General features: G+C 59.1%; 1 protein-coding gene across 4 annotated transcripts; it reads left to right on the plus strand.

The window, feature by feature from the left end:
• On the plus strand, positions 1-27,537 carry LOC140399482 (caspase-14-like). 4 transcript variants are annotated; one of them, XM_072489059.1, is made up of 7 exons: positions 1-34; positions 13,684-13,718; positions 14,961-15,113; positions 15,282-15,507; positions 16,755-16,883; positions 17,381-17,490; positions 27,191-27,537. In XM_072489059.1, the coding sequence occupies exons 1-7, from the start codon at positions 16-18 to the stop codon at positions 27,293-27,295; spliced, it is 777 nt and encodes a 258-aa protein (XP_072345160.1). In that variant the 5' UTR covers positions 1-15; the 3' UTR covers positions 27,296-27,537. The 4 variants fall into 4 exon arrangements, with proteins under 4 accessions (XP_072345160.1, XP_072345158.1, XP_072345159.1 ...); XM_072489057.1 differs by lacking the exon at positions 1-34 and adding an exon at positions 11,231-11,346; XM_072489058.1 differs by lacking the exon at positions 1-34 and adding an exon at positions 11,443-11,476.

Consider the following 27,537-nt stretch of genomic DNA (forward strand, 5'->3'; position numbering starts at 1 on the left):
CACACTGGGGATTGAATGAGACGTTTTGGGAAAGGTAGGGGAGATTTGGACTGGGTGCCACCCTCTTGCAATCGACATCCATGTCTCCGGTGATCGGAACAGGGTCCATTGCATCCAAGATTCCTGAGGATTGCGATGTTGCACAGGACAGTAAGCTGTGTGGAGGATACAGAGGGGCTGGAAGGGGTCATGGACAGGTTAAGTGAGTGTGAAAAAAGGGCTAACAAATGAAACATCCCATCTGTGCATGTGTGTGTCTGTCTCTCTCTCCCTTGGCTGGAGGAGGTTACAGAGATAGGGAGGGTGTAGGGGCTGGAGGAGGTTACAGAGATAGGGAGGGTTGTCGGGGCTGGAGGAGGTTACAGAGATAGGGAGGGTTGTAGGGGCTGGAGGAGGTTACAGAGATAGGAAAGGTTGTAGGGGCTGGAGGAGGTTACAGAGATAGGGAGGGTTGTGGGGGCTGGAGGAGGTTACAGAGATAGGGAGGGCTGTAGGGACAGGAGGAGGTCACAGAGATAGGGAGGGTTGTAGGGGCTCGAGGAGGTTACAGAGATGGGGAGGGTTGTAGGGGCTGGAGGAGGTTACAGAGATAGGGAGGGCTGTAAGGGCTGGAGGAGGTCAAAGAGATAGGGAGGGTTGTAGGGGCTGGAGGAGGTTACAGAGATAGGGAGGGCTGTAAGGGCTGGAGGAGGTTACAGAGATAGGGAATGGTGTAGGGGCTGGAGGAGGTTTCAGAGATAGGGAGGGCTGTAGGGACTGGAGGAGGTCACAGAGATAGGGAGGGTTGTAGGGACTGGAGGAGGTCACAGAGATAGGGAAGGTTGTAGGGGTTGGAGGAGGTTACAGAGATAGGGAGGGGGTGTAAGGGCTGGAGGAGGTTACAGAAATAGGGAGGGGGTGTAGGGGCTGAAGGAGGTTACAGAGATAGGGAGGGGGTGTAGGGGCTGGTGGGGGTTACAGAGATAGGGAGGGGTGTAGGGGCTGGAGGAGGTTACAGAGACAGGGAGGGTTGTGGGGCTGGAGGAGGTTACAGAGATAGGGAGCGGGTGTAGGGGCTGGAGGAGGTTACAGGGATTGGGAGGGGGTGTTGGGGCTGGAGGAGGTTACAGAGAGTAGGAGGTTACAGAGATAGGGAGGGGGTGTAGGGGCTGGTGGGGTTTACAAAGATAGGGAGGGGTGTAGGGGCTGCAGGAGGTTAAGAGATAGGGAGGTGGTGTAGGGCCTGTAGGTGGTTACAGAGATAGGGAGGGTTGTAGGGGCTGGAGGCGGTTACAGAGATAGGGAGGGTTGTAGGGGCTGGAGGAGGTTACAGAGATAGGGAGGGGTGTAGGGACTGGGGAGGTTACAGAGATAGGGTGGGTTGTAGGGGCTGGAGGAGGTTACAGAGATAGGGAGGGTGTAGGGGCTGGAGGTGGTTACAGAGTTATGGAGCGTTGTAGCGGCTGGAGGAGTTTACAGAGATATGGAGGGTTGGAGGGGCTGGAGGAGGTTACAGAGATGGAGGGTTGGGGGGCTGGAGGAGGTTACAGAGATAGGGAGGGTTGTAGGGGCTGGAGGAGGTTACAGAGATAGGGAGGGTTGGAGGGGCTGGAGGAGGTTACAGAGATGGGGAGTGTTGTAGGGGCTGGAGGAGGTTACATAGATAGGGAGGGTTGTACGGGCTGGAGGAGGCTACAGAGAGAGAGAGGATAGTCGGAGTCTGGGGGAGGTCGCAGAGATAGGGAGGGTTGTAGGGGCTGGAGGAGGTTACAGAGATGGAGGGTTGCAGGGGCTGGAGGATGTTACTGAGATAAGGAGGGTTGTAGGGGTTGGAGGAGGTTACAGAGATAGGGAGGGATGTAGGGGCTGGAGTAGGTTAGAAATAGGGAGGGATGTAGGGGCTGGAGGACGTTACATAGAGATGGAGGGTTGGAGGGGCTGGAGGATGTTACAGAGATAGGGAGGGATGTAGGGGATGGAGGAGGTTACAGAGATAGGGAGGGGTGTAGGGACTGGGGAGGTTACAGAGATAGGGTGGGTTGTAGGGGCTGAAGGAGGTTACAGAGATAGGGAGGGTGTAGGGGCTGGAGGAGGTTACAGAGATAGGGAGGGATGTAGGGGCTGGAGGAGGTTACAGAGATAGGGAGGGTGTGGGGACTGGCGGAGGTTACAGAGGTAGGGAGGGTTGGAGGGGCTGGAGGACGTTACAGAGATAGGGAGGGTTGTCGGGGGTGCAGGAGGTTACAGAGATAGGGGGAGCTTTGGGGACTGAAGGAGGTTACAGGGATAGGGAGGGTTGTCGGGGGTGGCGGAGGTTACTGAGATAGGGAGGGCTGTAGGGACTGGAGGAGGTTACAGAGATAGGGAGAGTTTTGGGGACTGAAGGAGGTCACAGGGATAGGGAGGGTTGTCGGGGCTGGAGGATGTTACAAGATAGGGAGGGTTGTAGGTGCTGGAGGATGTTACTGAGATAAGGTGGGTTGTAGGGGTTGGAGGAGGTTACAGAGATAGGGAGGGATGTAGGGGCTGGAGTAGGTTAGAAATAGGGAGGAATGTAGGGGCTGGAGGACGTTACATAGAGATGGAGGGTTGGAGGGGCTGGAGGATGTTACAGAGATAGGGAGGGATGTAGGGGATGGAGGAGGTTACAGAGATAGGGAGGGTTGTAGGGGCTGGAGGAGGTTACAGAGATAGGGTGAGTTGTAGGGGCTGGAAGAGGTTACAGAGATAGGGAGGGTTGTAGGGGCTGGAGAAGGTTACAGAGATAGGGAGGGTGTAGGGGCTGGAGGAGGTTACAGAGAGGAGGAGGTTACAGAGATAGGGAGGGGATGTAGGGGCTGGAGGAGGTTACAGAGATAGGGAGGGTGTAGGGACTGGCGGAGGTTACAGAGGTAGGGAGGGTTGGAGGGGCTGGAGGACGTTACAGAGATAGGGAGGGTTGCCGGGGGTGCAGGAGGTTACAGAGATAGGGGGAGTTTTGGGGACTGAAGGAGGTTACAGGGATAGGGAGGGTTGTCGGGGGTGGCGGAGGTTACAGAGATAGGGAGGGCTGTAGGGACTGGAGGAGGTTACAGAGATAGGGAGAGTTTTGGGGACTGAAGGAGGTCACAGGGATAGGGAGGGTTGTCGGGGCTGGAGGATGTTACAAGATAGGGAGGGTTGTAGGTGCTGGAGGAGGTTACAGAGATAGGGAGGGTTGTGGGGCTGGAGGAGGTTACAGAGATAGGGAGCGGGTGTAGGGGCTGGAGGAGGTTACAGGGATTGGGAGGGGGTGTTGGGGCTGGAGGAGGTTACAGAGATAGGAAAGGTTGTAGGGGCTGGAGGAGGTTACAGAGATAGGGAGGGTTGTGGGGGCTGGAGGAGGTTACAGAATTGGGGAGGGCTATAGGGGCCGGAGGAGGTTACAGAGATAGGGAGGGTTGTAGGCGCTGGAGGAGGTTACAGAGATGGGGAGGGTTGTAAGGGCTGGAGGAGGTTACAGAGATAGGGAGGGCTGTAAGGGCTGGAGGAGGTCAAAGAGATAGGGAGGGTTGTAGGGGCTGGAGGAGGTTACAGAGATAGGGAGGGCTGTAAGGGCTGGAGGAGGTTACAGAGATAGGGAATGGTGTAGGGGCTGGAGGAGGTTTCAGAGATAGGGAGGGCTGTAGGGACTGGAGGAGGTCACAGAGATAGGGAGGGTTGTAGGGACTGGAGGAGGTCACAGAGATAGGGAAGGTTGTAGGGGTTGGAGGAGGTTACAGAGATAGGGAGGGGGTGTAAGGGCTGGAGGAGGTTACAGAAATAGGGAGGGGGTGTAGGGGCTGAAGGAGGTTACAGAGATAGGGAGGGGGTGTAGGGGCTGGTGGGGGTTACAGAGATAGGGAGGGGTGTAGGGGCTGGAGGAGGTTACAGAGACAGGGAGGGTTGTGGGGCTGGAGGAGGTTACAGAGATAGGGAGCGGGTGTAGGGGCTGGAGGAGGTTACAGGGATTGGGAGGGGGTGTTGGGGCTGGAGGAGGTTACAGAGAGTAGGAGGTTACAGAGATAGGGAGGGGGTGTAGGGGCTGGTGGGGTTTACAAAGATAGGGAGGGGTGTAGGGGCTGCAGGAGGTTAAGAGATAGGGAGGTGGTGTAGGGCCTGTAGGTGGTTACAGAGATAGGGAGGGTTGTAGGGGCTGGAGGCGGTTACAGAGATAGGGAGGGTTGTAGGGGCTGGAGGAGGTTACAGAGATAGGGAGGGGTGTAGGGACTGGGGAGGTTACAGAGATAGGGTGGGTTGTAGGGGCTGGAGGAGGTTACAGAGATAGGGAGGGTGTAGGGGCTGGAGGTGGTTACAGAGTTATGGAGCGTTGTAGCGGCTGGAGGAGTTTACAGAGATATGGAGGGATGTAGGGGCTGGAGGACGTTACATAGAGATGGAGGGTTGGAGGGGCTGGAGGATGTTACAGAGATAGGGAGGGATGTAGGGGATGGAGGAGGTTACAGAGATAGGGAGGGGTGTAGGGACTGGGGAGGTTACAGAGATAGGGTGGGTTGTAGGGGCTGGAGGAGGTTACAGAGATAGGGAGGGTGTAGGGGCTGGAGGAGGTTACAGAGATAGGGAGGGATGTAGGGGCTGGAGGAGGTTACAGAGATAGGGAGGGTGTAGGGACTGGCGGAGGTTACAGAGGTAGGGAGGGTTGGAGGGGCTGGAGGACGTTACAGAGATAGGGAGGGTTGTCGGGGGTGCAGGAGGTTACTGAGATAGGGAGGGCTGTAGGGACTGGAGGAGGTTACAGAGATAGGGAGAGTTTTGGGGACTGAAGGAGGTCACAGGGATAGGGAGGGTTGTCGGGGCTGGAGGATGTTACAAGATAGGGAGGGTTGTAGGGGCTGGAGGAGGTTACGGAGATAGGGAGGGGGTGTAGGGGCTGGAGGATGTTACTGAGATAAGGAGGGTTGTAGGGGTTGGAGGAGGTTACAGAGATAGGGAGGGATGTAGGGGCTGGAGTAGGTTAGAAATAGGGAGGGATGTAGGGGCTGGAGGGCGTTACATAGAGATGGAGGGTTGGAGGGGCTGGAGGATGTTACAGAGATAGGGAGGGATGTAGGGGATGGAGGAGGTTACAGAGATAGGGAGGGGTGTAGGGACTGGGGTGGTTACAGAGATAGGGTGGGTTGTAGGGGCTGGAGGAGGTTACAGAGATAGGGAGGGTGTCGGGGCTGGAGGAGGTTACAGAGATAGGGAGGGATGTAGGTGCTGGAGGATGTTACTGAGATAAGGTGGGTTGTAGGGGTTGGAGGAGGTTACAGAGATAGGGAGGGATGTAGGGGCTGGAGTAGGTTAGAAATAGGGAGGGATGTAGGGGCTGGAGGACGTTACATAGAGATGGAGGGTTGGAGGGGCTGGAGGATGTTACAGAGATAGGGAGGGATGAAGGGGATGGAGGAGGTTACAGAGATAGGGAGGGGTGTAGGGACTGGGGAGGTTACAGAGATAGGGTGGGTTGTAGGGGCTGGAGGAGGTTACAGAGATAGGGAGGGTGTAGGGGCTGGAGGAGGTTACAGAGATAGGGAGGGATGTAGGGGCTGGAGGAGGTTACAGAGATAGGGAGGGTGTAGGGACTGGCGGAGGTTACAGAGGTAGGGAGGGTTGGAGGGGCTGGAGGACATTACAGAGATAGGGTGGGTTGTCGGGGGTGCAGGAGGTTACAGAGATAGGGGGAGCTTTGGGGACTGAAGGAGGTTACAGGGATAGGGAGGGTTGTCGGGGGTGGCGGAGGTTACTGAGATAGGGAGGGCTGTAGGGACTGGAGGAGGTTACAGAGATAGGGAGAGTTTTGGGGACTGAAGGAGGTCACAGGGATAGGGAGGGTTGTCGGGGCTGGAGGATGTTACAAGATAGGGAGGGTTGTAGGTGCTGGAGGATGTTACTGAGATAAGGTGGGTTGTAGGGGTTGGAGGAGGTTACAGAGATAGGGAGGGATGTAGGGGCTGGAGTAGGTTAGAAATAGGGAGGAATGTAGGGGCTGGAGGACGTTACATAGAGATGGAGGGTTGGAGGGGCTGGAGGATGTTACAGAGATAGGGAGGGATGTAGGGGATGGAGGAGGTTACAGAGATAGGGAGGGTTGTAGGGGCTGGAGGAGGTTACAGAGATAGGGTGAGTTGTAGGGGCTGGAAGAGGTTACAGAGATAGGGAGGGTTGTAGGGGCTGGAGAAGGTTACAGAGATAGGGAGGGTGTAGGGGCTGGAGGAGGTTACAGAGAGGAGGAGGTTACAGAGATAGGGAGGGGATGTAGGGGCTGGAGGAGGTTACAGAGATAGGGAGGGTGTAGGGACTGGCGGAGGTTACAGAGGTAGGGAGGGTTGGAGGGGCTGGAGGACGTTACAGAGATAGGGAGGGTTGCCGGGGGTGCAGGAGGTTACAGAGATAGGGGGAGTTTTGGGGACTGAAGGAGGTTACAGGGATAGGGAGGGTTGTCAGGGGTGGCGGCGGTTACAGAGATAGGGAGGGCTGTAGGGACTGGAGGAGGTTACAGAGATAGGGAGAGTTTTGGGGACTGAAGGAGGTCACAGGGATAGGGAGGGTTGTCGGGGCTGGAGGATGTTACAAGATAGGGAGGGTTGTAGGTGCTGGAGGAGGTTACAGAGATAGGGAGAGTTGTAGGGGCTGGAGGAGGTTACAGAGATAGGGAGGGTTGTAGGGACTGGAGGAGGTTACAGAGATAGGGAGGGTGTAGGGGCTGGAGGAGGTTACAGAGAGGAGGAGGTTACAGAGATAGGGAGGGGGTGTAGCGGCTGGAGGAGGTTACAGAGATAGGGAGGGTTGTAGGGGCTGGAGGAGGTTACAGAGATAGGGAGCAGGTGTAGGGGCTGGAGGAGGTTACAGGGATTGGGAGGGGGTGTTGGGGCTGGAGGAGGTTACAGAGAGCAAGAGGTTACAGAGATAGGGAGGGGGTGTAGGGGCTGGTGGGGTTTACAAAGATAGGGAGGGGTGTAGGGGCTGCAGGAGGTTAAGAGATAGGGAGGTGGTGTAGGGCCTGGAGGTGGTTACAGAGATAGGGAGGGTTGTAGGGGCTGGAGGAGGTTACGGAGATAGGTAGGGGCTGGTGGGGGTTACAAAGATAGGGAGGGGTGTAGGGGCTGCAGGAGGTTAAGAGATAGGGAGGTGGTGTAGGGGCTGGAGGTGGTTACAGAGATATGGAGCGTTGTAGCGGCTGGAGGAGGTTACAGAGATATGGAGGGTTGGAGGGGCTGGAGGAGGTTACAGAGAGAGGGAGGGTTGGAGGGGCTGGAGGAGGTTACAGAGATGGGGAGTGTTGTAGGGGCTGGAGGAGGTTACATAGATAGGGAGGGTTGTACGGGCTGGAGGAGGCTACAGAGAGAGAGAGGATAGTCGGAGTCTGGGGGAGGTCGCAGAGATAGGGAGGGTTGTAGGGGCTGGAGGAGGTTACAGAGATGGAGGGTTGTAGGGGCTGGAGGATGTTACAGAGATAGGGAGGGATGTAGGGGATGGAGGAGGTTACAGAGATAGGGAGGGTTGTAGGGGCTGGAGGAGGTTACAGAGATAGGGTGAGTTGTAGGGGCTGGAAGAGGTTACAGAGATAGGGAGGGTTGTAGGGGCAGGAGAAGGTTACAGAGATAGGGAGGGTGTAGGGGCTGGAGGAGGTTACAGAGAGGAGGAGGTTACAGAGATAGGGAGGGGGTGTAGGGGCTGGAGGAGGTTACGGAGATAGGGAGGGGGTGTAGGGGCTGGAGGATGTTACTGAGATAAGGAGGGTTGTAGGGGTTGGAGGAGGTTACAGAGATAGGGAGGGATGTAGGGGCTGGAGTAGGTTAGAAATAGGGAGGGATGTAGGGGCTGGAGGGCGTTACATAGAGATGGAGGGTTGGAGGGGCTGGAGGATGTTACAGAGATAGGGAGGGATGTAGGGGATGGAGGAGGTTACAGAGATAGGGAGGGGTGTAGGGACTGGGGTGGTTACAGAGATAGGGTGGGTTGTAGGGGCTGGAGGAGGTTACAGAGATAGGGAGGGTGTCGGGGCTGGAGGAGGTTACAGAGATAGGGAGGGATGTAGGGGCTGGAGGAGGTTACAGAGATAGGGAGTGTGTAGGGACTGGCGGAGGTTACAGAGGTAGGGAGGGTTGGAGGGGCTGGAGGACGTTACAGAGATAGGGAGGGTTGTCGGGGGTGCAGGAGGTTACAGAGTTGGGAGAGTTTTGGGGACTGAAGGAGGTTACAGGGATAGGGAGGGTTGTCGGTGGTGGCGGAGGTTACAGAGATAGGGAGGGCTGTAGGGACTGGAGGAGGTTACAGAGATAGGGAGAGTTTTGGGGACTGAAGGAGGTCACAGGGATAGGGAGGGTTGTCGGGGCTGGAGGATGTTACAAGATAGGGAGGGTTGTTGGGGCTGGAGGAGGTTACAGAGATAGGGAGAGTTGTAGGGGCTAGAGGAGGTTACAGAGATAGGGAGGGTTGTAGGGGCTGGAGGAGGTTACAGAGGTCGGGAGGGTGTAGGGGCTGGAGGAGGTTACAGAGAGGAGGAGGTTACAGAGATAGGGAGGGGGTGTAGGGGCTGGAGGAGGTTACAGAGATAGGGAGGGTTGTAGGGGCTGGAGGAGGTTACAGAGATAGGGAGCAGGTGTAGGGGCTGGAGGAGGTTACAGGGATTGGGAGGGGGTGTTGGGGCTGGAGGAGGTTACAGAGAGCAAGAGGTTACAGAGATAGGGAGGGGGTGTAGGGGCTGGTGGGGTTTACAAAGATAGGGAGGGGTGTAGGGGCTGCAGGAGGTTAAGAGATAGGGAGGTGGTGTAGGGCCTGAAGGTGGTTACAGAGATAGGGAGGGTTGTAGGGGCTGGAGGCAGTTACAGAGATAGGGAGGGTTGTAGGGGCTGGAGGAGGTTACGGAGATAGGTAGGGGCTGGTGGGGGTTACAAAGATAGGGAGGGGTGTAGGGGCTGCAGGAGGTTAAGAGATAGGGAGGTGGTGTAGGGGCTGGAGGTGGTTACAGAGATATGGAGCGTTGTAGCGGCTGGAGGAGGTTACAGAGATATCGATGGTTGGAGGGGCTGGAGGAGGTTACAGAGATGGAGGGTTGGGGGGCTGGAGGAGGTTACAGAGATAGGGAGGGTTGGAGGGGCTGGAGGAGGTTACAGAGATAGGGAGGGTTGAAGGGGCTGGAGGAGGTTACAGAGATGGGGAGTGTTGTAGGGGCTGGAGGAGGTTACATAGATAGGGAGGGTTGTACGGGCTGGAGGAGGCTACAGAGAGAGAGAGGATAGTCGGAGTCTGGGGGAGGTCGCAGAGATAGGGAGGGTTGTAGGGGCTGGAGGAGGTTACAGAGATAAGGTGGGTTGTAGGGGTTGGAGGAGGTTACAGAGATAGGGAGGGATGTAGGGGCTGGAGTAGGTTAGAAATAGGGAGGGATGTAGGGGCTGGAGGACGTTACATAGAGATGGAGGGTTGGAGGGGCTGGAGGATGTTACAGAGATAGGGAGGGATGTAGGGGATGGAGGAGGTTACAGAGATAGGGAGGGTTGTAGGGGCTGGAGGAGGTTACAGAGATAGGGAGAGTTGTAGGGGCTGGAAGAGGTTACAGAGATAGGGAGGGTTGTAGGGGCTGGAGAAGGTTACAGAGATAGGGAGGGTGTAGGGGCTGGAGGAGGTTACAGAGAGGAGGAGGTTACAGAGATAGGGAGGGTTGTAGGGCTGGAGGAGGTTACAGAGATAGGGAGGGTTGTAGGGGCTGGAGGAGGTTACAGAGATAGGGAGGGTTGTAGGGGCTGGAGAAGGTTACAGAGATAGGGAGGGTGTAGGGGCTGGAGGAGGTTACAGAGAGGAGGAGGTTACAGGGATAGGGAGGGGGTGTAGGGGCTGGAGGAGGCTACAGAGATAGGGAGGGTTGTAGGGGCTGGAGGAGGTTACAGAGATAGGGAGCAGGTGTAGGGGCTGGATGAGGTTACAGGGATTGGGAGGGGGTGTTGGGGCTGGAGGAGGTTACAGAGAGCAAGAGGTTACAGAGATAGGGAGGGGGTGTAGGGGCTGCAGGAGGTTAAGAGATAGGGAGGTGGTGTAGGGCCTGGAGGTCGTTACAGAGATAGGGAGGGTTGTAGGGGCTGGAGGCGGTTACAGAGATAGGGAGGGTTGTAGGGTCTGGCGGAGGTTACGGAGATAGATAGGGGCTGGTGGGGGTTACAAAGATAGGGAGGGGTGTAGGGGCTGCAGGAGGTTAAGCGATAGGGAGGTGGTGTAGGGGCTGGAGGTGGTTACAGAGATATGGAGCGTTGTAGCGGCTGGAGGAGGTTACAGAGATATGGAGGGTTGGAGGGGCTGGAGGAGGTTACAGAGATGGAGGGTTGGGGGGCTGGAGGAGGTCACAGAGATAGGGAGGGTTGGAGGGGCTGGAGGAGGTTACAGAGATGGGGAGTGTTGTAGGGGCTGGAGGAGGTTACATAGATAGGGAGGGTTGTACGGGCTGGAGGAGGCTACAGAGAGAGAGAGGATAGTCGGAGTCTGGGGGAGGTCGCAGAGATAGGGAGGGTTGTAGGGGCTGGAGGAGGTTACAGAGATGGAGGGTTGTAGGGGCTGGAGGATGTTACTGAGATAAGGTGGGTTGTAGGGGTTGGAGGAGGTTACAGAGATAGGGAGGGATGTAGGGGCTGGAGTAGGTTAGAAATAGGGAGGGATGTAGGGGCTGGAGGACGTTACATAGAGATGGAGGGTTGGAGGGGCTGGAGGATGTTACAGAGATAGGGAGGGATGTAGGGGATGGAGGAGGTTACAGAGATAGGGTGGGTTGTAGGGGCTGGAGGAGGTTACAGAGATAGGGAGGATTGTAGGGGCTGGAGAAGGTTACAGAGATAGGGAGGGTGTAGGGGCTGGAGGAGGTTACAGAGAGGAGGAGGTTACAGAGATAGGGAGGGGGTGTAGGGGCTGGAGGAGGTTACGGAGATAGGGAGGGGGTGTAGGGGCTGGAGGAGGTTACAGAGATAGGGAGGGGGTGTAGGGGCTGGAGGAGGTTACAGAGATAGGGAGGGGGTGTAGGGGCTGGAGAAGGATGAAGTGAGGTGTGCTCAGTTTGCTATTCGAAAGTCTTATTGACATAAAACATTGGAACGCACGTGGCCAGCACCCCCAGAATGCTGATAATAGGGAGGGTGATGTCATTGAACGTCCAGGGGCGATTTATATTCTCTCTTATTGGAAGACGTTACCTGGCTGAAAGGGGACTACATTCATGTTGCGGTTTATGGGATGAGCCTGGACAACAATGGGTTAAGGAGCGGTTTTGAGAAGTGAAACTGGATTACGCTATGTCGCAACATGAACTTTAATATTGATCAAGGAGAAAGCAAAGTCATTGAGAAGTAATAAGGGAAGGAATACCAATGGCCTCGTCCGGGAAAGGTACACCTCGCCTCATGAAGGGCCAATCCATACGATTAGAGTTTGTGAGGTGGGCGGTAGTACGGCTTTAGGATCGGGATAGACGGAGAGGACACACACACTGGGGGTTGAATGAGACGTTTTGGGAAAGGTAGGGGAGATTTGGACTGGGTGCCACCCTCTTGCAATCGACATCCATGTCTCCGGTGATCGGAACAGGGTCCATTGCATCCAAGATTCCTGAGGATTGCGATGTTGCACAGGACAGTAAGCTGTGTGGAGGATACAGAGGGGCTGGAAGGGGTCATGGACAGGTTAAGTGAGTGTGAAAAAAGGGCTAACAAATGAAACATCCCATCTGTGCATGTGTGTGTCTGTCTCTCTCTCCCTTGGCTGGAGGAGGTTACAGAGATAGGGAGGGTTGTAGGGGCTGGAGGAGGTTACAGAGATAGGAAAGGTTGTAGGGGCTGGAGGAGGTTACAGAGATAGGGAGGGTTGTGGGGGCTGGAGGAGGTTACAGAGATAGGGAGGGCTGTAGGGACAGGAGGAGGTCACAGAGATAGGGAGGGTTGTAGGGACTCGAGGAGGTTACAGAGATGGGGAGGGTTGTAGGGGCTGGAGGAGGTTACAGAGATAGGGAGGGCTGTAAGGGCTGGAGGAGGTCAAAGAGATAGGGAGGGTTGTAGGGGCTGGAGGAGGTTACAGAGATAGGGAGGGCTGTGGGCTGGAGGAGGTTACAGAGATAGGGAATGGTGTAGGGGCTGGAGGAGGTTTCAGAGATAGGGAGGGCTGTAGGGACTGGAGGAGGTCACAGAGATAGGGAGGGTTGTAGGGACTGGAGGAGGTCACAGAGATAGGGAAGGTTGTAGGGGTTGGAGGAGGTTACAGAGATAGGGAGGGGGTGTAAGGGCTGGAGGAGGTTACAGAAATAGGGAGGGGGTGTAGGGGCTGAAGGAGGTTACAGAGATAGGGAGGGGGTGTAGGGGCTGGTGGGGGTTACAGAGATAGGGAGGGGTGTAGGGGCTGGAGGAGGTTACAGAGACAGGGAGGGTTGTGGGGCTGGAGGAGGTTACAGAGATAGGGAGGGTTGTGGGGGCTGGAGGAGGTTACAGAGATAGGGAGGGCTGTAGGGACTGGAGGAGGTTACAGAGATAGGGAGGGTTGTGGGGGCTGGAGGAGGTTACAGAGATAGGGAGGGTTGTAGGGGCTGGAGGAGGTGACAGAGATAGGGAGGGCTGTAGGGGCTGGAGGAGGTTCCGGAGATAGGGAGGGTTGTACGGGCTGGAAGAGGTTACAGAGATAGGGAGGGTTGTAGGGGCTGGAGGAGGTTACAGAGATAGGGAGGGGGTGTAGGGACTGGAGGAGGTTACAGAGATAGGGAGGGGTTGTAGGGGCTGGAGGAGGTTACAGAGAGGAGGAGGTTACAGAGATAGGGAGGGGGTGTACAGGCTGGAGGAGGTTACAGAGATAGGGAGGGTTGTAGGGGCTGGAGGAGGTTACAGAGATAGGGAGGGTGTAGGGGCTGCAGAAGGTTACAGAGATAGGGAGGGTGTAGGGGCTGCAGGAGGTTACAGAGTTAGGGAGGGTTGTCGGGGGTGGAGGAGGTTACAGAGATAGGGAGGGTTGTCGGGGGTGGCGGAGGTTACAGAGATAGGGTGGGTTGTCGGGGGTGGCGGAGGTTACAGAGATAGGGAGGGTTGTCGGGGGTGTCGGAGGTTACAGAGATAGGGAGGGTTGTCGGGGGTGTCGGAGGTTACAGAGATAGGGACGGTTGTCGGGGGTGGCGGAGGTTACAGAGATAGGGAGGGTTGTCGGGGGTGGAGGAGGTTACAGAGATAGGGAGGGTTGTAGGGGCTGGAGGAGGTTACAGAGATAGGGCGGAGTGTTGAAGCTGGAGGAGGTTACAGAGATAGGGAGGGTTGTAGGGGCTGGAGGAGGTTACAGAGATAGGGCGGAGTGTTGAAGCTGGAGGAGGTTACAGAGATAGGGAGGGTTGTAGGGGCTGGAGGAGGTTACAGAGATAGGGAGGGTTGTTGGGGCTGGAGGAGGGTACAGAGATAGGGAGGGTTGTAGGGGCTGGAGGAGGTTACAGAGATAGGGAGGGTTGTCGGGGGTGGCGGAGGTTACAGAGATAGGGAGGGTTGTCGGGGGTGTCGGAGGTTACAGAGATAGGGAGGGCTAGAGGAGGTTACAGAGATAGGGAAAGAGATGAGGCTGTGGAGTGATTTGGCGAAAACCTCAATGGAGAAGAGTGGTTGAGTATTCCAACACAGACACAGTGGGCCGAATGCCAGTTTCTGGTTCATGGAATGTCGTAACTTGCTGCTCCTCATCTGATGCTCTGGTTTCTATTGACAGATGCTGGCGATAGTGAAGAAGCAAGTCTGCACAAGGTACTGGGACTCCTTTGACGTTAGATTTATATTTGTATTTTTGGAGGGTCAGCTCCGAGCCTGCCCCCCAGTGGCTGAAGGTGGAGGGCACGGGCGAGAGATGACATGTACTGGGTGGAACCAGGAGGCAGCTTTGCTGTGTAAATGGAGTTGAAATCAGCCATGATTGAATGGTGGAGTGGACTCGATGGGCCGAATGGCCTTACTTGCGCTCCTATGACTTATGGTCTTATGGTCTTATGGACTTCACCCGACCGCTTGACCCAGCACAGGCTGGGATTGCAGCCAGGGCCTTTGCTGAATTGGCCGGGTCAGTATTCCGTGGTGACTGGACAGGGTCTAGCATACACGGCACTCGCTTGCGGTTTGACTCGCCTGTTGAGCAAGGTGCAGTCAGCGGGGGAGCTGGTGTTGAGGGAGGAGCGGGGGGAGGGGCGCCGTGGTTCGGGGTCTGGGTTTTAGCGTCAGGGGAACGAGACCCGCAGCCTCCTCAAGAGGCCTCACCTTGCAGGAGGGAAGGAAGGTTGGGCGGTGTGAGAAGTGTAGATGGAATCGGGCATCAGGAGCCCTCGGCCCCAGGTCTCTTCGGGAGGCCTCACCTTCAGGAGGGGAGGCAAGGTGGTTGGTGTGCGGTGGGGGCGGGGAGGGGGGTTGGAAAATCGGGTATCAGGAGCACTAGGCCCCAGGCCTCTTCGGGAGGCCTCACCTTCAGGAGGGGGAGGCAAGGTGGTTGGTGTGCGGTGGGGAGGGGGGGGGTTGGAAAATTGGGTATCAGGAGCACTAGGCCCCAGGCCTCTTCGGGAGGCCTCACCTTCAGGAGGGGAGGCAAGGCGGTTGGTGTGCGGTGGGGGCGGGGAGGGGGGTTGGAAAATCGGGTATCAGGAGCACTAGGCCCCAGGCCTCTTCGGGAGGCCTCACCTTCAGGAGGGGGAGGCAAGGTGGTTGGTGTGCGGTGGGGAGGGGGGGGGTTGGAAAATCGGGTATCAGGAGCACTAGGCCCCAGGCCTCTTCGGGAGGCCTCACCTTCAGGAGGGGAGGCAAGGCGGTTGGTGTGCGGTGGGGGCGGGGAGGGGGGTTGGAAAATCGGGTATCAGGAGCACTAGGCCCCAGGCCTCTTCGGGAGGCCTCACCTTCAGGAGGGGAGGCAGGTTGGGTGTCGGAGGTGAGAAAGAGAGAAAGAGAGGCAGGGAAAGAGTTCAGTGCTCATTCACCAAGAGAATTCCTCTAAAATCTGCTTCCCAGGACCGTTACGACATGTCCGGAGATCGCCACGCCTTTGTCCTCTGTGTCAGGAAGAACAGACGTGGCGCTCAGCACGACCTTGATAAAGTGAAAGGCCTCCTAAAGGAGTTCAATTTTGTCGACCGTAAGCCCTGCCTTGACCGTACAAATGAGGTAACATTCGACATCTTAGTCAGCGAGGGCGGTCAGGGGTTTGCGCGGCGGTTGGTGAGACGTTGCGTTTTCTTTGCACGGTGGCTCAGTCCCAAATTACCACCGGTGTTCCCAGTTAATCTTAGGGGTCCTCGCACTCCCCGTCTAAACTTTGTTTCATCCATTCAGGAAATAATCTGGGAAGTGGAGCAATTTCGCAACTGGATCAACGCGTCATCAAATGTCAGTTGCGTGTTTATCTTCATTATGGCCCATGGCGAAGAGGGAACCATTTTCGGGACGGACGGAGGAGAGGGCGTCAAACTGGACATGATTTTCTCAATGTTCGATAATAAAAACTGCCCCCAACTCCAACTCAAACCCAAAGTCTTTGTGATCCAAGCTTGTAGAGGAAGTAAGTGGGAATGCGTGAGTGGTGGTAGACAATTAAACAGCTCACTGGGGAGAGGAGCCTCCACAGATATCCCCATCCTCAATGATGGAGGAGCCCAGCACATCTGTGCAAAAGACAAGGCTGAGGCCTTCGCAACAATCTTCAGCCAAAAGTACCGTGGAGTCAACGGGAATCAGGGGGAAAACTCTCCGCTGGTTGGAGTCATACCCGGCACAAAGGAAGATGGTTGTGGTGGTTGGAGGTCAATCATTTCAGCTCCAGGACATCACTGCAGGAGTTCCTCAGGGTGGTGTCCTCGGCTCCAACCATCTTCAGCTGCTTCATCAATGACCTCCCTTCCATCATAAGGTCAGACGTGGGGATGTTTGCGGATGACTGCATAATGTTCAGTACCATTCGCGACTCCGCAGGTAATGAAGCAGCCCGTGTCCAAATGCAGCAAGACCTGGACAATATCCGGGCTCGGGCAGACAAGTGACAAGTTACATTCACGCCACACAAGTGCCCGGCAATGACCATCTCCAATGAGAGAATCTAACCATCTCCCCTTGACATTCAATGGCATTACCATCGCCGAATCCCCCACGATCAACATCCTGGGGGTTACCATTGATCAGAAGCTGCACTGGACCCAGCCGTATAAATACTGTGGCTACCAGCGCAGGTCAGAGGCTGGGAATCCTGCGGAGAGTAACTCACCTCCTGACTCCCCCCAAAGCCTGTCCACCATCTACAAGGACACAAGTCAGGAATGTGATGGACTCTCCCACTCGCCTGGATGAGCGCGGCTCCGACAACACTCGAGAAGCTCAACACCATCCAGGACAAAGCAGCCCCCCTCTCCCGCTCGATCGACTCGCTAACCCCCACCTTCAACACCCACTCCCCCCACCCACCGACGCACCGCGGCAGCCGTGTGTACCGTCTACAAGATGCACGCCACGCGCCAAGGCTCCTTCGACACCCAAACCCGCCACCTCTACCCCCTAGAAGGACAAAGAGGCGGTTGCTGGGGAGGGGAGGGAGGGGGGTGGGGGTCAGAGAGAAACGTGGGTGTGTGTGGAGGGGCTAAGTGAGCGTGGGGGGAAAATGGGTGGAATGGAATGTGGGTGGGGGCCTGGGTGGCAATTCAAGCACCTGTAGTTCTGGGCGAAAGGTTATTGGTGGGAAATGTCCTTCAGTGTTTTTGCCGAGCTGGGACTGGAGTTGATTCATCGCCAATCTTTGTTAATCGTTGTTTTTGACAGAAAGTGAAGATTCCGGGGTCAAAATGGCGGACGGATTTCGATCACTTGACCTGGGGAATGTTGAGGAAACTGCGCAAGTGATGCTGCCGATAATGACAGACACCTTCACCATCTATCCTGCACAGCCTGGTAACTACATTCCTCTCAATCCAAGGGAAAATAACCCACACACAAAACACACACACTCACAATACACACACTCACACACACTCACAATACACACACTCACACACACACACTCACAATACACACACTCACACACACACTCACAATACACACACTCACACACACACACACACTCACAATACACACACTCACACACACACTCACACACACACACTCACACACACACACTCACACACACACACTCACAATACACACACTCACACACACAGTCGTCCAGGAATTGGCCCCTCGTGAAACATTTACCTCAAGGGGAAATTAGGGATGGACCATAAACGCTGGTTTCCCCAGCAACAACCTGCCCGTGCTAATGAATCACCCCCAACACCCCGGGCTCGAGTGCGGCACCTTAACAAGCCCCTGAGCAAAATAGAAGTTCTGAAATGTAACATTAGGTGTCAAGCTTGCCTTTGGAAATGTGAACTGTCTAATTGTGTGCGCAGGTTTCGTGGCGTACCGTTACTCTGACAAAGGGTCAGTAATGATCCTCAAAATGGATGAAGTGTTCAGGGCTTTTCGCAGCCAGTTACACCTCTACGATCTCTTTGTAAAGGTCAGTGCATCCAACGTCACGGTGCAAAGATTCACATTGGTCATTAACAGGGCCTCTCCAAATGTGTCAGGACCAACGGATTGGTCAGTTTGTTCACCGGCAGATCCGGTGTTCAGTTACAAATGGTCAGTGCGAGGGCACATGGTGACCATCTCGCAGCCTCAAGGAATGTCTCGGTGATGGCTGTTACGGGCTACCTCAGCACTGACCCTCCCACAGTGCGGCACTCCCTCAGCACTGACCGTCCGACAGTGTACTGCTCCCTGAGTCCCTCAGCACTGACCCTCCGACAGTGCGGCGCTCCCTCAGCACTGACCCTCCACAGTGCGGCGCTCCCTCAGCACTGACCGTCCGACAGTGTACTGCTCCCTGAGTCCCTCAGCACTGACCCTCCGACAGTGCGGCGCTCCCTCAGCACTGACCCTCCACAGTGCGGCACTCCCTCAGCACTGACCGTCCGACAGTGTGGCGCTCCCTCAGCACTGACCCTCCGACAGTGCGGCTCTCCCTCAGCACTGACCCTCCGACAGTGCGGCTCTCCCTCAGCACTGACCCTCCGACAGTGCGACACTCCCTCAGCACTGACCCTCCGACAGCGCGGCGCTCCCTCAGCACTGACCCTCCCACAGTGCGGCGCTCCCTCAACACTGACCCTCCGACAGTGCGGCGCTCCCTCAGCACTGACCCTCCGACAGCGCGGCGCTCCCACAACACTGACCCTCCGACATTGCGGCGCTCCCTCAGCACTGACTCTCTGACAGTGCGACGCTCCCTCAGCACTGACCCTCCGACAGCGCGGCGCACCCTCAGCACTGACCCTCCGACAGTGCGGCGCTCCCTCAGCACTGACACTCCGACAGTGCGGCACAACCTCAGCACTGACCCTCCGACAGTGCGGCGCTCCCTCAGCACTGACCCTCCGACAGTGCGGCACTCCCTCAGCACTGACCCTCCGACAGTGTACTGCTCCCTGAGTCCCTCAGCACTGACCCTTCGACAGTGCGGCGCTCCCTCAGCACTGACCCTCCGACAGTGTACTGCTCCCTGAGTCCCTCAGCACTCACCCTTCGACAGTGCGGCACTCCCTCAGCACTGACACTCCGACAGTGCGGAGCTCCCTCAGCACTGACCCTCTGACAGTGCGGCACTCCCTCAGCACTGACCCTCCAACAGTGCGGCGCTCCCTCAGCACTGACCCTCCGACAATGCGGTGCCCCCTCAGCACTGACCCTCCGACAGTGCGGCGCTCCCTCAGTACTGACCCTCCAACAGTGCAGCGCTCCCTCAGTACTGACCCTCCGACAGTGCGGCGCTCCCTCAGTACTGACCCTCCGAGAGTGCGGCGCACCCTCAGTACTGACCCTCCGACAGTGCAGCGCTCCCTCAGTACTGACCCTCCGACAGTGCGGCGCTCCCTCAGCACTGACCCTCCGACAGTGCGGCGCTCCCTCAGTACTGACCCTCCGACAGTGCAGCGCTCCCTCAGTACTGACCCTCCGACAGTGCAGCGCTCCCTCAGTACTGACCCTCCGACAGTGCGGCGCTCCTCAGTACTGACCCTCCGACAGTGCAGCGCTCCCTCAGTACTGACCCTCCGACAGTGCGGCACTCCCTCAGCACTGACCCTCCGACAGTGCGGCACTCCCTCAGCACTGACCCTCCGACAGTGCGGCGCTCCCTCAGCACTGACCCTCCGACAGTGCGGCACTCCCTCAGCACTGACCCTCCAACAGTGCGGCGCTCCCTCAGCACTGACCCTCCGACAGTGCGGTGCTCCCTCAGCACTGACCCTCAGACTGTGCGGAGCTCCCTCAGCACTGAACCTCCGACAGTGCGGCGCTCCCTCAGCACTGACCCTCCGACAATGCGGTGCCCCCTCAGCACTGACCCTCCGACAGTGCGGCTCTCCCTCAGCACTGACCCTCAGACTGTGCGGAGCTCCCTCAGCACTGACCCTCCGACAGTGCGGCGCTCCCTCAGTACTGACCCTCCGACAGTGCGGCGCTCCCTCAGCACTGACCCTCCGACAGTGCGGCTCTCCCTCAGCACTGACCCTCCGACAGTGCGGCTCTCCCTCAGTACTGACCCTCCGACAGTGCGGTGCTCCCTCAGCACTGACCCTCCGACAGTGCGGCTCTCCCTCAGCACTGACCCTCCGACAGTGCGGCTCTCCCTCAGCACTGACCCTCCGACAGTGCGGTGCTCCCTCAGCACTGACCCTCCGACAATGCGGTGCCCCCTCAGCACTGACCCTCCGACAGTGCGGTGCTCCCTCAGCACTGACCCTCCGACAATGCGGTGCCCCCTCAGCACTGACCCTCCGACAGTGCGGCGCTCCCTCAGCACTGACCCTCCGACAGTGCGGCGCTCCCTCAGCACTGACCCTCCGACAGTGCGGCTCTCCCTCAGCACTGACCCTCCGACAGTACGGCGCTCCCTCAGTACTGACCCTCCGACAGTGCGGCGCTCCCTCAGCACTGACACTCCGACAGTGTGGTGCTCCCTCAGCACTGACCCTCCGACAGTGCGGCTCTCCCTCAGCACTGACCCTCCGACAGTGCGGCGCTCCCTCAGCACTGACCCTCAGACTGTGCGGCACTCCCTCAGCACTGACCCTCCGACAGTGCGGCACTCCCTCAGCACTGACACTCCGACAGTGCGGCGCTCTCTCAGCACTGACCCTCCGACAGTGCGGCGCTCTCTCAGCACTGACCCTCCGACAGTGTGGCGCTCCCTCATCACTGACCCTCAGACTGTGCGGCGCACCCTCAGCACTGACCCTCCGACAGTGCGGTACTCCCTCAGCACTGACCCTCCGACAGTGCGGCGCTCCCTCAGCACTGACTCTCCGACAGCGCGGCGCTGTCTCAGCACTGACCCTCCGACAGTGCGGCGCTCCCTCAGCACTGACCCTCCGACAGTGCGGCGCTCCCACAACACTGACCCTCCGACAGCGCGGCGCTCCCTCAGCACTGACTCTCTGACAGTGCGACGCTCCCTCAGCACAGACCCTCCGACAGCGCGGCGCTCCCTCAGCACTGACCCTCCGACAGTGCGGCGCACCCTCAGCACTGACCCTCCGACAGTGCAGCGCTCTCTCAGCACTGACCCTCCGACAGTGCGGCGCTCCCTCAGCACTGACCCTCCGACAGTGCGGCACTCCCTCAGCACTGACCCTCCGACAGTGCGGTGCTCCCTCAGCACTGACCCTCCGACAGTGCGGCACCCCCTCAGCACTGACCCTCCGACAGTGCGGCGCTCTCTCAGCACTGACCCTCCGACAGTGCGGCACTCCCTCAGCACTGACCCTCCGACAGTGCGGTGCTCCCTCAGCACTGACCCTCCGACAGTGCGGCACCCCCTCAGCACTGACCCTCCGACAGTGCGGCGCTCTCTCAGCACTGACCCTCCGACAGTGCGGCACTCCCTCAGCACTGACCCTCCGACAGTGCGGCGCTCCCTCAGCACTGACACTCCGACAGTGCGGTGCTCCCTCAGCACTGACACTCCGACAGTGCAGCGCTCTCTCAGCACTGACCCTCCGACAGTGCGGCGCACCCTCAGCACTGACCCTCCGACAGTGCAGCGCTCTCTCAGCACTGACCCTCCGACAGTGCGGCGCTCCCTCAGCACTGTCTCTCTGACACTGCGGCGCTCCCTCTGCACTGACCCTCCGACAGTGCGACGCTCCCTCAGCACAGACCCTCCGACAGCGCGGCACTCCCTCAGCACTGACCCTCCGACAGTGCGGCGCTCCCTCAGCACTGACCCTCCGACAGTGCTGCGCACCCTCAGCACTGACCCTCCGACAGTGCGGCGCTCCCTCAGCACTGACCCTCCGACAGTGCGGCACAACCTCAGCACTGACCCTCCGACAGTGCGGCGCTCCCTCAGCACTGACCCTCCGACAGTGCGGAACTCCCTCAGCACTGACCCTCCGACAGTGTACTGCTCCCTGAGTCCCTCAGCACTGACCCTTCGACAGTGCGGCGCTCCGTCAGCACTGACCCTCCGACAGTGTACTGCTCCCTGAGTCCCTCAGCACTCACCCTTCGACAGTGCGGCACTCCCTCAGCACTGACCCTCCGACAGTGCGGAGCTCCCTCAGCACTGACCCTCTGACAGTGCGGCACTTCCTCAGCACTGACCCTCCGACAGTGCGGCGCTCCCTCAGCACTGACCCTCCGACAATGCGGTGCCCCCTCACCACAGACCCTCCGACAGTGCGGCGCTCCCTCAGTACTGACCCTCCGACAGTGCGGCGCTCCCTCAGCACTGACCCTCCGACAGTGCGGCGCTCCCTCAGCACTGACCCTCAGACTGTGCGGCACTCCCTCAGCACTGACACTCCGACAGTGCGGCGCTCTCTCAGCACTGACCCTCCGACAATGTGGCGCTCCCTCATCACTGACCCTCCGACAGTGCGGCACTCCCTCAGCACTGACCGTCCGACAGTGCAGCGCTCCCTCAGCACTGACCCTCTGACAGTGCGGCGCTCCCTCAGCACTGACCCTCCGACAGTGCGGCGCTCCCTCAGCACTGACCCTCCCACAGTGCGGCGCTCTCTCAGCACTGACCCTCCGACAGTGCGGCGGTCCCTCAGCACTGACCCTCCGACAGTGCGGCGCACCCTCAGCACTGACCCTCCGACAGTGCGGCACTCTCTCAGCACTGACCCTCCGACAGTGCGGCGCTCCCTCAGCACTGACCCTCCGACAGTGCGGCGCTCCCTCAGCACTGACCCTCCGACAGTGCGGCACTCCCTCTGCACTGACCCTCCGACAGTGCAGCGCTCCCTCAGCACTGACCCTCCGACAGTGCGGCACAACCTCAGCACTGACCCTCCGACAGTGCGGTGCTCCCTCAGCACTGACCCTCCGACAGTGCGGCGCTCCCTCAGCACTGACCCTCCGACAGTGTACTGCTCCCTGAGTCCCTCAGCACTGACCCTTCGACAGTGCGGCGCTCCCTCAGCACTGACCCTCCGACAGTGTACTGCTCCCTGAGTCCCTCAGCACTCACCCTTCGACAGTGCGGCACTCCCTCAGCACTGACCCTCCGACAGTGCGGAGCTCCCTCAGCACTGACCCTCTGACAGTGCGGCACTCCCTCAGCACTGACCCTCCGACAGTGCGGCGCTCCCTCAGCACTGACCCTCCGACAATGCGGTGCCCCCTCAGCACTGACCCTCTGACAGTGCGGCGCTCCCTCAGTACTGACCCTCCGACAGTGCGGCGCTCCCTCAGCACTGACCCTCCGACAGTGCGGCGCTCCCTCAGCACTGACCCTCAGACTGTGCGGCACTCCCTCAGCACTGACACTCCGACAGTGCAGCGCTCTCTAAGCACTGACCCACCGACAGTGTGGCGCTCCCTCATCACTGACCCTCCGACAGTGCGGCACTCCCTCAGCACTGACCGTCCGACAGAGCAGCGCTCCCTCAGCACTGATCCTCCGACAGTGCGGCGCTCCCTCAGCACTGACCCTCCGACAGTGCGGCGCACCCTCAGCACTGACCCTCCGACAGTGCGGCACTCCCTCAGCACTGACCGTCCGACAGTGCGGCACTCCCTCAGCACTGACCCTCCGACAGTGCAGCGCTCCCTCAGCGCTGATCCTCCGACAGTGCGGCGCGCCTTCAGCACTGACACTCCGACAGTGCGGCGCACCCTCAGCACTGACACTCCGACAGTGCGGCCCACCCTCAGCACTGACCCTCCGACAGTGCGGCGCTCTCTCAGCACTGACCCTCCGACAGCGTGGCGCTCCCTCATCACTGACCCTCCGACAGTGCGGCACTCCCTCAGCACAGACCGTCCGACAGTGCGGCACTCCCTCTGCACTGACCCTCCGACAGTGCAGTGCTCTCTCAGCACTGACCCTCCGACAGTGCGGCGCTCTCTCAGCACTGACCCTCCAACAGTGCGGCACAACCTCAGCACTGACCCTCCGACAGTGCGGCACTCCCTCAGCACTGACCGTCCGACAGTGCGGCACTCCCTCAGCACTGACCCTCCGACAGTGCGGCACAACCTCAGCACTGACCCTCCGACAGTGCGGCACTCCCTCAGCACTGACCGTCCGACAGTGCGGCACTCCCTCAGCACTGACCCTCCGACAGTGCGGCACACCCTCAGCACTGACCCTCCGACAGTGCGGCGCTCTCTCAGCACTGACCCTCCGACAGTGTGGCGCTCCCTCATCACTGACCCTCCGACAGTGCGGCACTCCCTCAGCACAGACCGTCCGACAGTGCGGCACTCCCTCTGCACTGACCCTCCGACAGTGCAGTGCTCTCTCAGCACTGACCCTCCGACAGTGCGGCGCTCTCTCAGCACTGACCCTCCGACAGTGCGGCGCTCCCTCAGCACTGACCCTCCGACAGTGTACTGCTCCCTGAGTCCCTCAGCACTGACCCTTCAACAGTGCGGCGCTCCCTCAGCACTGACCCTCCGACAGTGTACTGCTCCCTGAGTCCCTCAGCACTCACCCTTCGACAGTGCGGCACTCCCTCAGCACTGACCCTCCGACAGTGCGGAGCTCCCTCAGCACTGACCCTCTGACAGTGCGGCACTCCCTCAGCACTGACCCTCCGACAGTGCGGCGCTCCCTCAGCACTGACCCTCCGACAATGCGGTGCCCCCTCAGCACTGACCCTCTGACAGTGCGGCGCTCCCTCAGTACTGACCCTCCGACAGTGCGGCGCTCCCTCAGCACTGACCCTCCGACAGTGCGGCGCTCCCTCAGCACTGACCCTCAGACTGTGCGGCACTCCCTCAGCACTGACACTCCGACAGTGCGGCGCTCTCTCAGCACTGACCCTCCGACAGTGTGGCGCTCCCTCATCACTGACCCTCCGACAGTGCGGCACTCCCTCAGCACTGACCGTCCGACAGTGCAGCGCTCCCTCAGCACTGATCCTCCGACAGTGCGGCGCTCCCTCAGCACTGACCCTCCGACAGTGCGGCGCACCCTCAGCACTGACCCTCCGACAGTGCGGCACTCCCTCAGCACTGACCGTCCGACAGTGCGGCACTCCCTCAGCACTGACCCTCCGACAGTGCAGCGCTCCCTCAGCGCTGATCCTCCGACAGTGCGGCGCTCCCTCAGCACTGACACTCCGACAGTGCGGCGCACCCTCAGCACTGACACTCCGACAGTGCGGCCCACCCTCAGCACTGACCCTCCGACAGTGCGGCGCTCTCTCAGCAATGACCCTCCGACAGCGTGGCGCTCCCTCATCACTGACCCTCCGACAGTGCGGCACTCCCTCAGCACAGACCGTCCGACAGTGCGGCACTCCCTCTGCACTGACCCTCCGACAGTGCAGTGCTCTCTCAGTACTGACCCTCCGACAGTGCGGCGCTCTCTCAGCACTGACCCTCCAACAGTGCGGCACAACCTCAGCACTGACCCTCCGACAGTGTGGCACTCCCTCAGCCCTGACCGTCCGACAGTGCGGCACTCCCTCAGCACTGACCCTCCGACAGTGCGGCACAACCTCAGCACTGACCCTCCGACAGTGCGGCACTCCCTCAGCACTGACCGTCCGACAGTGCGGCACTCCCTCAGCACTGACCCTCCGACAGTGCGGCGCACCCTCAGCACTGACCCTCCGACAGTGCGGCGCTCTCTCAGCACTGACCCTCCGACAGTGTGGCGCTCCCTCATCACTGACCCTCCGACAGTGCGGCACTCCCTCAGCACAGACCGTCCGACAGTGCGGCACTCCCTCTGCACTGACCCTCCAACAGTGCAGTGCTCTCTCAGCACTGACCCTCCGACAGTGCGGCGCTCTCTCAGCACTGACCCTCCAACAGTGCGGCACTCCCTCAGCACTGACCCTCCGACAGTGCGGCACAACCTCAGCACTGACCCTCCGACAGTGCGGCGCTCCCTCAGCACTGACCGTCCGACAGTGCGGCACTCCCTCAGCACTGATCCTCCGACAGTGCGGCGCACCCTCAGCACTGACACTCCGACAGTGCGGCGCTCCCTCAGCACTGACCCTCCGACAGTGCGGCGCTCCCTCAGCACTGACCCTCCGACAGTGCGGCGCTCCCTCAGCACTGACCCTCCGACAGTGCGGCACTCTCTCAGCACTGACCATCCGACAGTGCAGCTCTACCTCAGCACTGACCCTCCGACAGTGCGGTCCCTCAGCACTGACCGTCCGACAGTGCGGCACTCCCTCAGCACCGACCCTCCGACAGTGCGGCACTCTCTCAGCACTGACCATCCGACAGTGCAGCGCTCCCTCAGCACTGATCCTCCGACAGTGCGGCGCACCCTCAGCACTGACCCTCCGACAGTGCGGCGCTCCCTCAGCACTGATCCTCCGACAGTGCGGCGCACCCTCAGCACTGACCCTCCGACAGTGCGGCGCTCTCTCAGCACTGACCCTCCGACAGTGCGGCTCCCTCAGCACTGACCCTCCGACAGTGCGGCGCTCCCTCAGCACAGACCCTCCAACAGTGCGGCGTCCCTCAGCACTGACCCTCCGACAGTGCGGCGCTCCCTCAGCACTGACCCTCCGACAGTGCGGCGCTCCCTCAGCACTGACACTCCGACAGTGTGGCGCTCCCTCATCACTGACCCTCCGACAGTGCGGCGCTCCCTCAGCACTGACCCTCCGACAGTGCGGCGCACCCTCAGCACTGACCCTCCGACAGTGTGGCGCTCTCTCAGCACTCACCCTCCGACAGTGCGACGCTCCCTCGCACTGACCCTCTGACAGTGCGGCACTCCCTTAGCACTGACCCTCCGACAGTGCGGCACTCCCTGAGCACTGACCCTCCGACAGTGCGGTGCTCCCTCAGCAAAGACTCTCCGACAGGGTGGCGCTCCCTTATCACTGACCCTCCGACAGTGTGGCGCTCCCTCATCACTGACCCTCCGACAGTGTGGCGCTCCCTCAGCACTGACCGTCCGACAGTGCAGCGCTCCCTCAGCACTGATCCTCCGACAGTGCGGCGCTCCCTCAGCACTGACACTCCGACAGTGCGGCGCACCCTCAGCACTGACACTCCGACAGTGCGGCGCACCCTCAGCACTGACCCTCCGACAGTGCGGCGCTCTCTCAGCACTAACCCTCCGACAGTGTGGCGCTCCCTCATCACTGACCCTCCGACAGTGCGGCACTCCCTCAGCACTGACCGTCCGACAGTGCGGCACTCCCTCAGCACTGACCCTCCGACAGTGCGGCGCTCCCTCATCACTGACCCTCCGACAGTGCGGCGCTCCCTCAGCACTGACCCACTGACAGTGCGGCACTCCCTCAGCACTGACCCTCCGACAGTGCTGCGCTCCCTCAGACTGGTTGAGGTGATTGATGCCAATGTCCTTCCCCAGTCAAAGGAGGAGTTGTGGTGGGCGGGCGCACCCGGGCGGGTGTGGGGGGCTGAGCGGAGGGTGGAGGGAAGGTGGAATGACAGCAATGGGGAAAGTAATAGGTGTCTATGGGAGGGGTGAAGATACCATGGTGGGGAAGGAGTCTGGTGTGGGGCAGAAACTCCGCCAGAGAGCGGAGGGGCCAAATGGCCTGGTCCCGGTCTGTGACTGTTTGACGGGGCTATTCAGAAAGCCTTGTAGAGCTGGGGAGAGATGAGGGGTGTAGGTAGCACTAACACTGACATCTCCCTGTGTACAGACGTTATCAGATATGTTTTGTTTGAGTAAGTCTTTCTGAATGACATTCTAGGTCAATCAGAGAGTGACTGAAGATGATATAATGAAGTCAGGAAGTACTAGGAAGACGACATTGGTGATGGAATCTACCCTGACCAAAGCTCTGTACATCGATTAGCAAAATGCTTCACTTGCTCAGCACCCGTCCCGCACTGCCCGAGAAGGACTGCAAATACTGGACAGGCAATAGGAAGACGAATAATTCTGGGAACGCTCGGCACAACAAAACCAAGTCTGAAGCGACAAGGACAGAGTTAACTGTTCTGCTTGAGCCCATGTAGTGCATTGCCTCCATTTTTTCTGTGTAATTTTATTGCTTAATAAATCCAGGTTATAAATCTTAACCTGATGCACCTTTCA

This window comes from Scyliorhinus torazame, chromosome 22 (genome assembly GCF_047496885.1).
Source record: "Scyliorhinus torazame isolate Kashiwa2021f chromosome 22, sScyTor2.1, whole genome shotgun sequence".
NCBI lineage: Eukaryota > Metazoa > Chordata > Chondrichthyes > Carcharhiniformes > Scyliorhinidae > Scyliorhinus > Scyliorhinus torazame.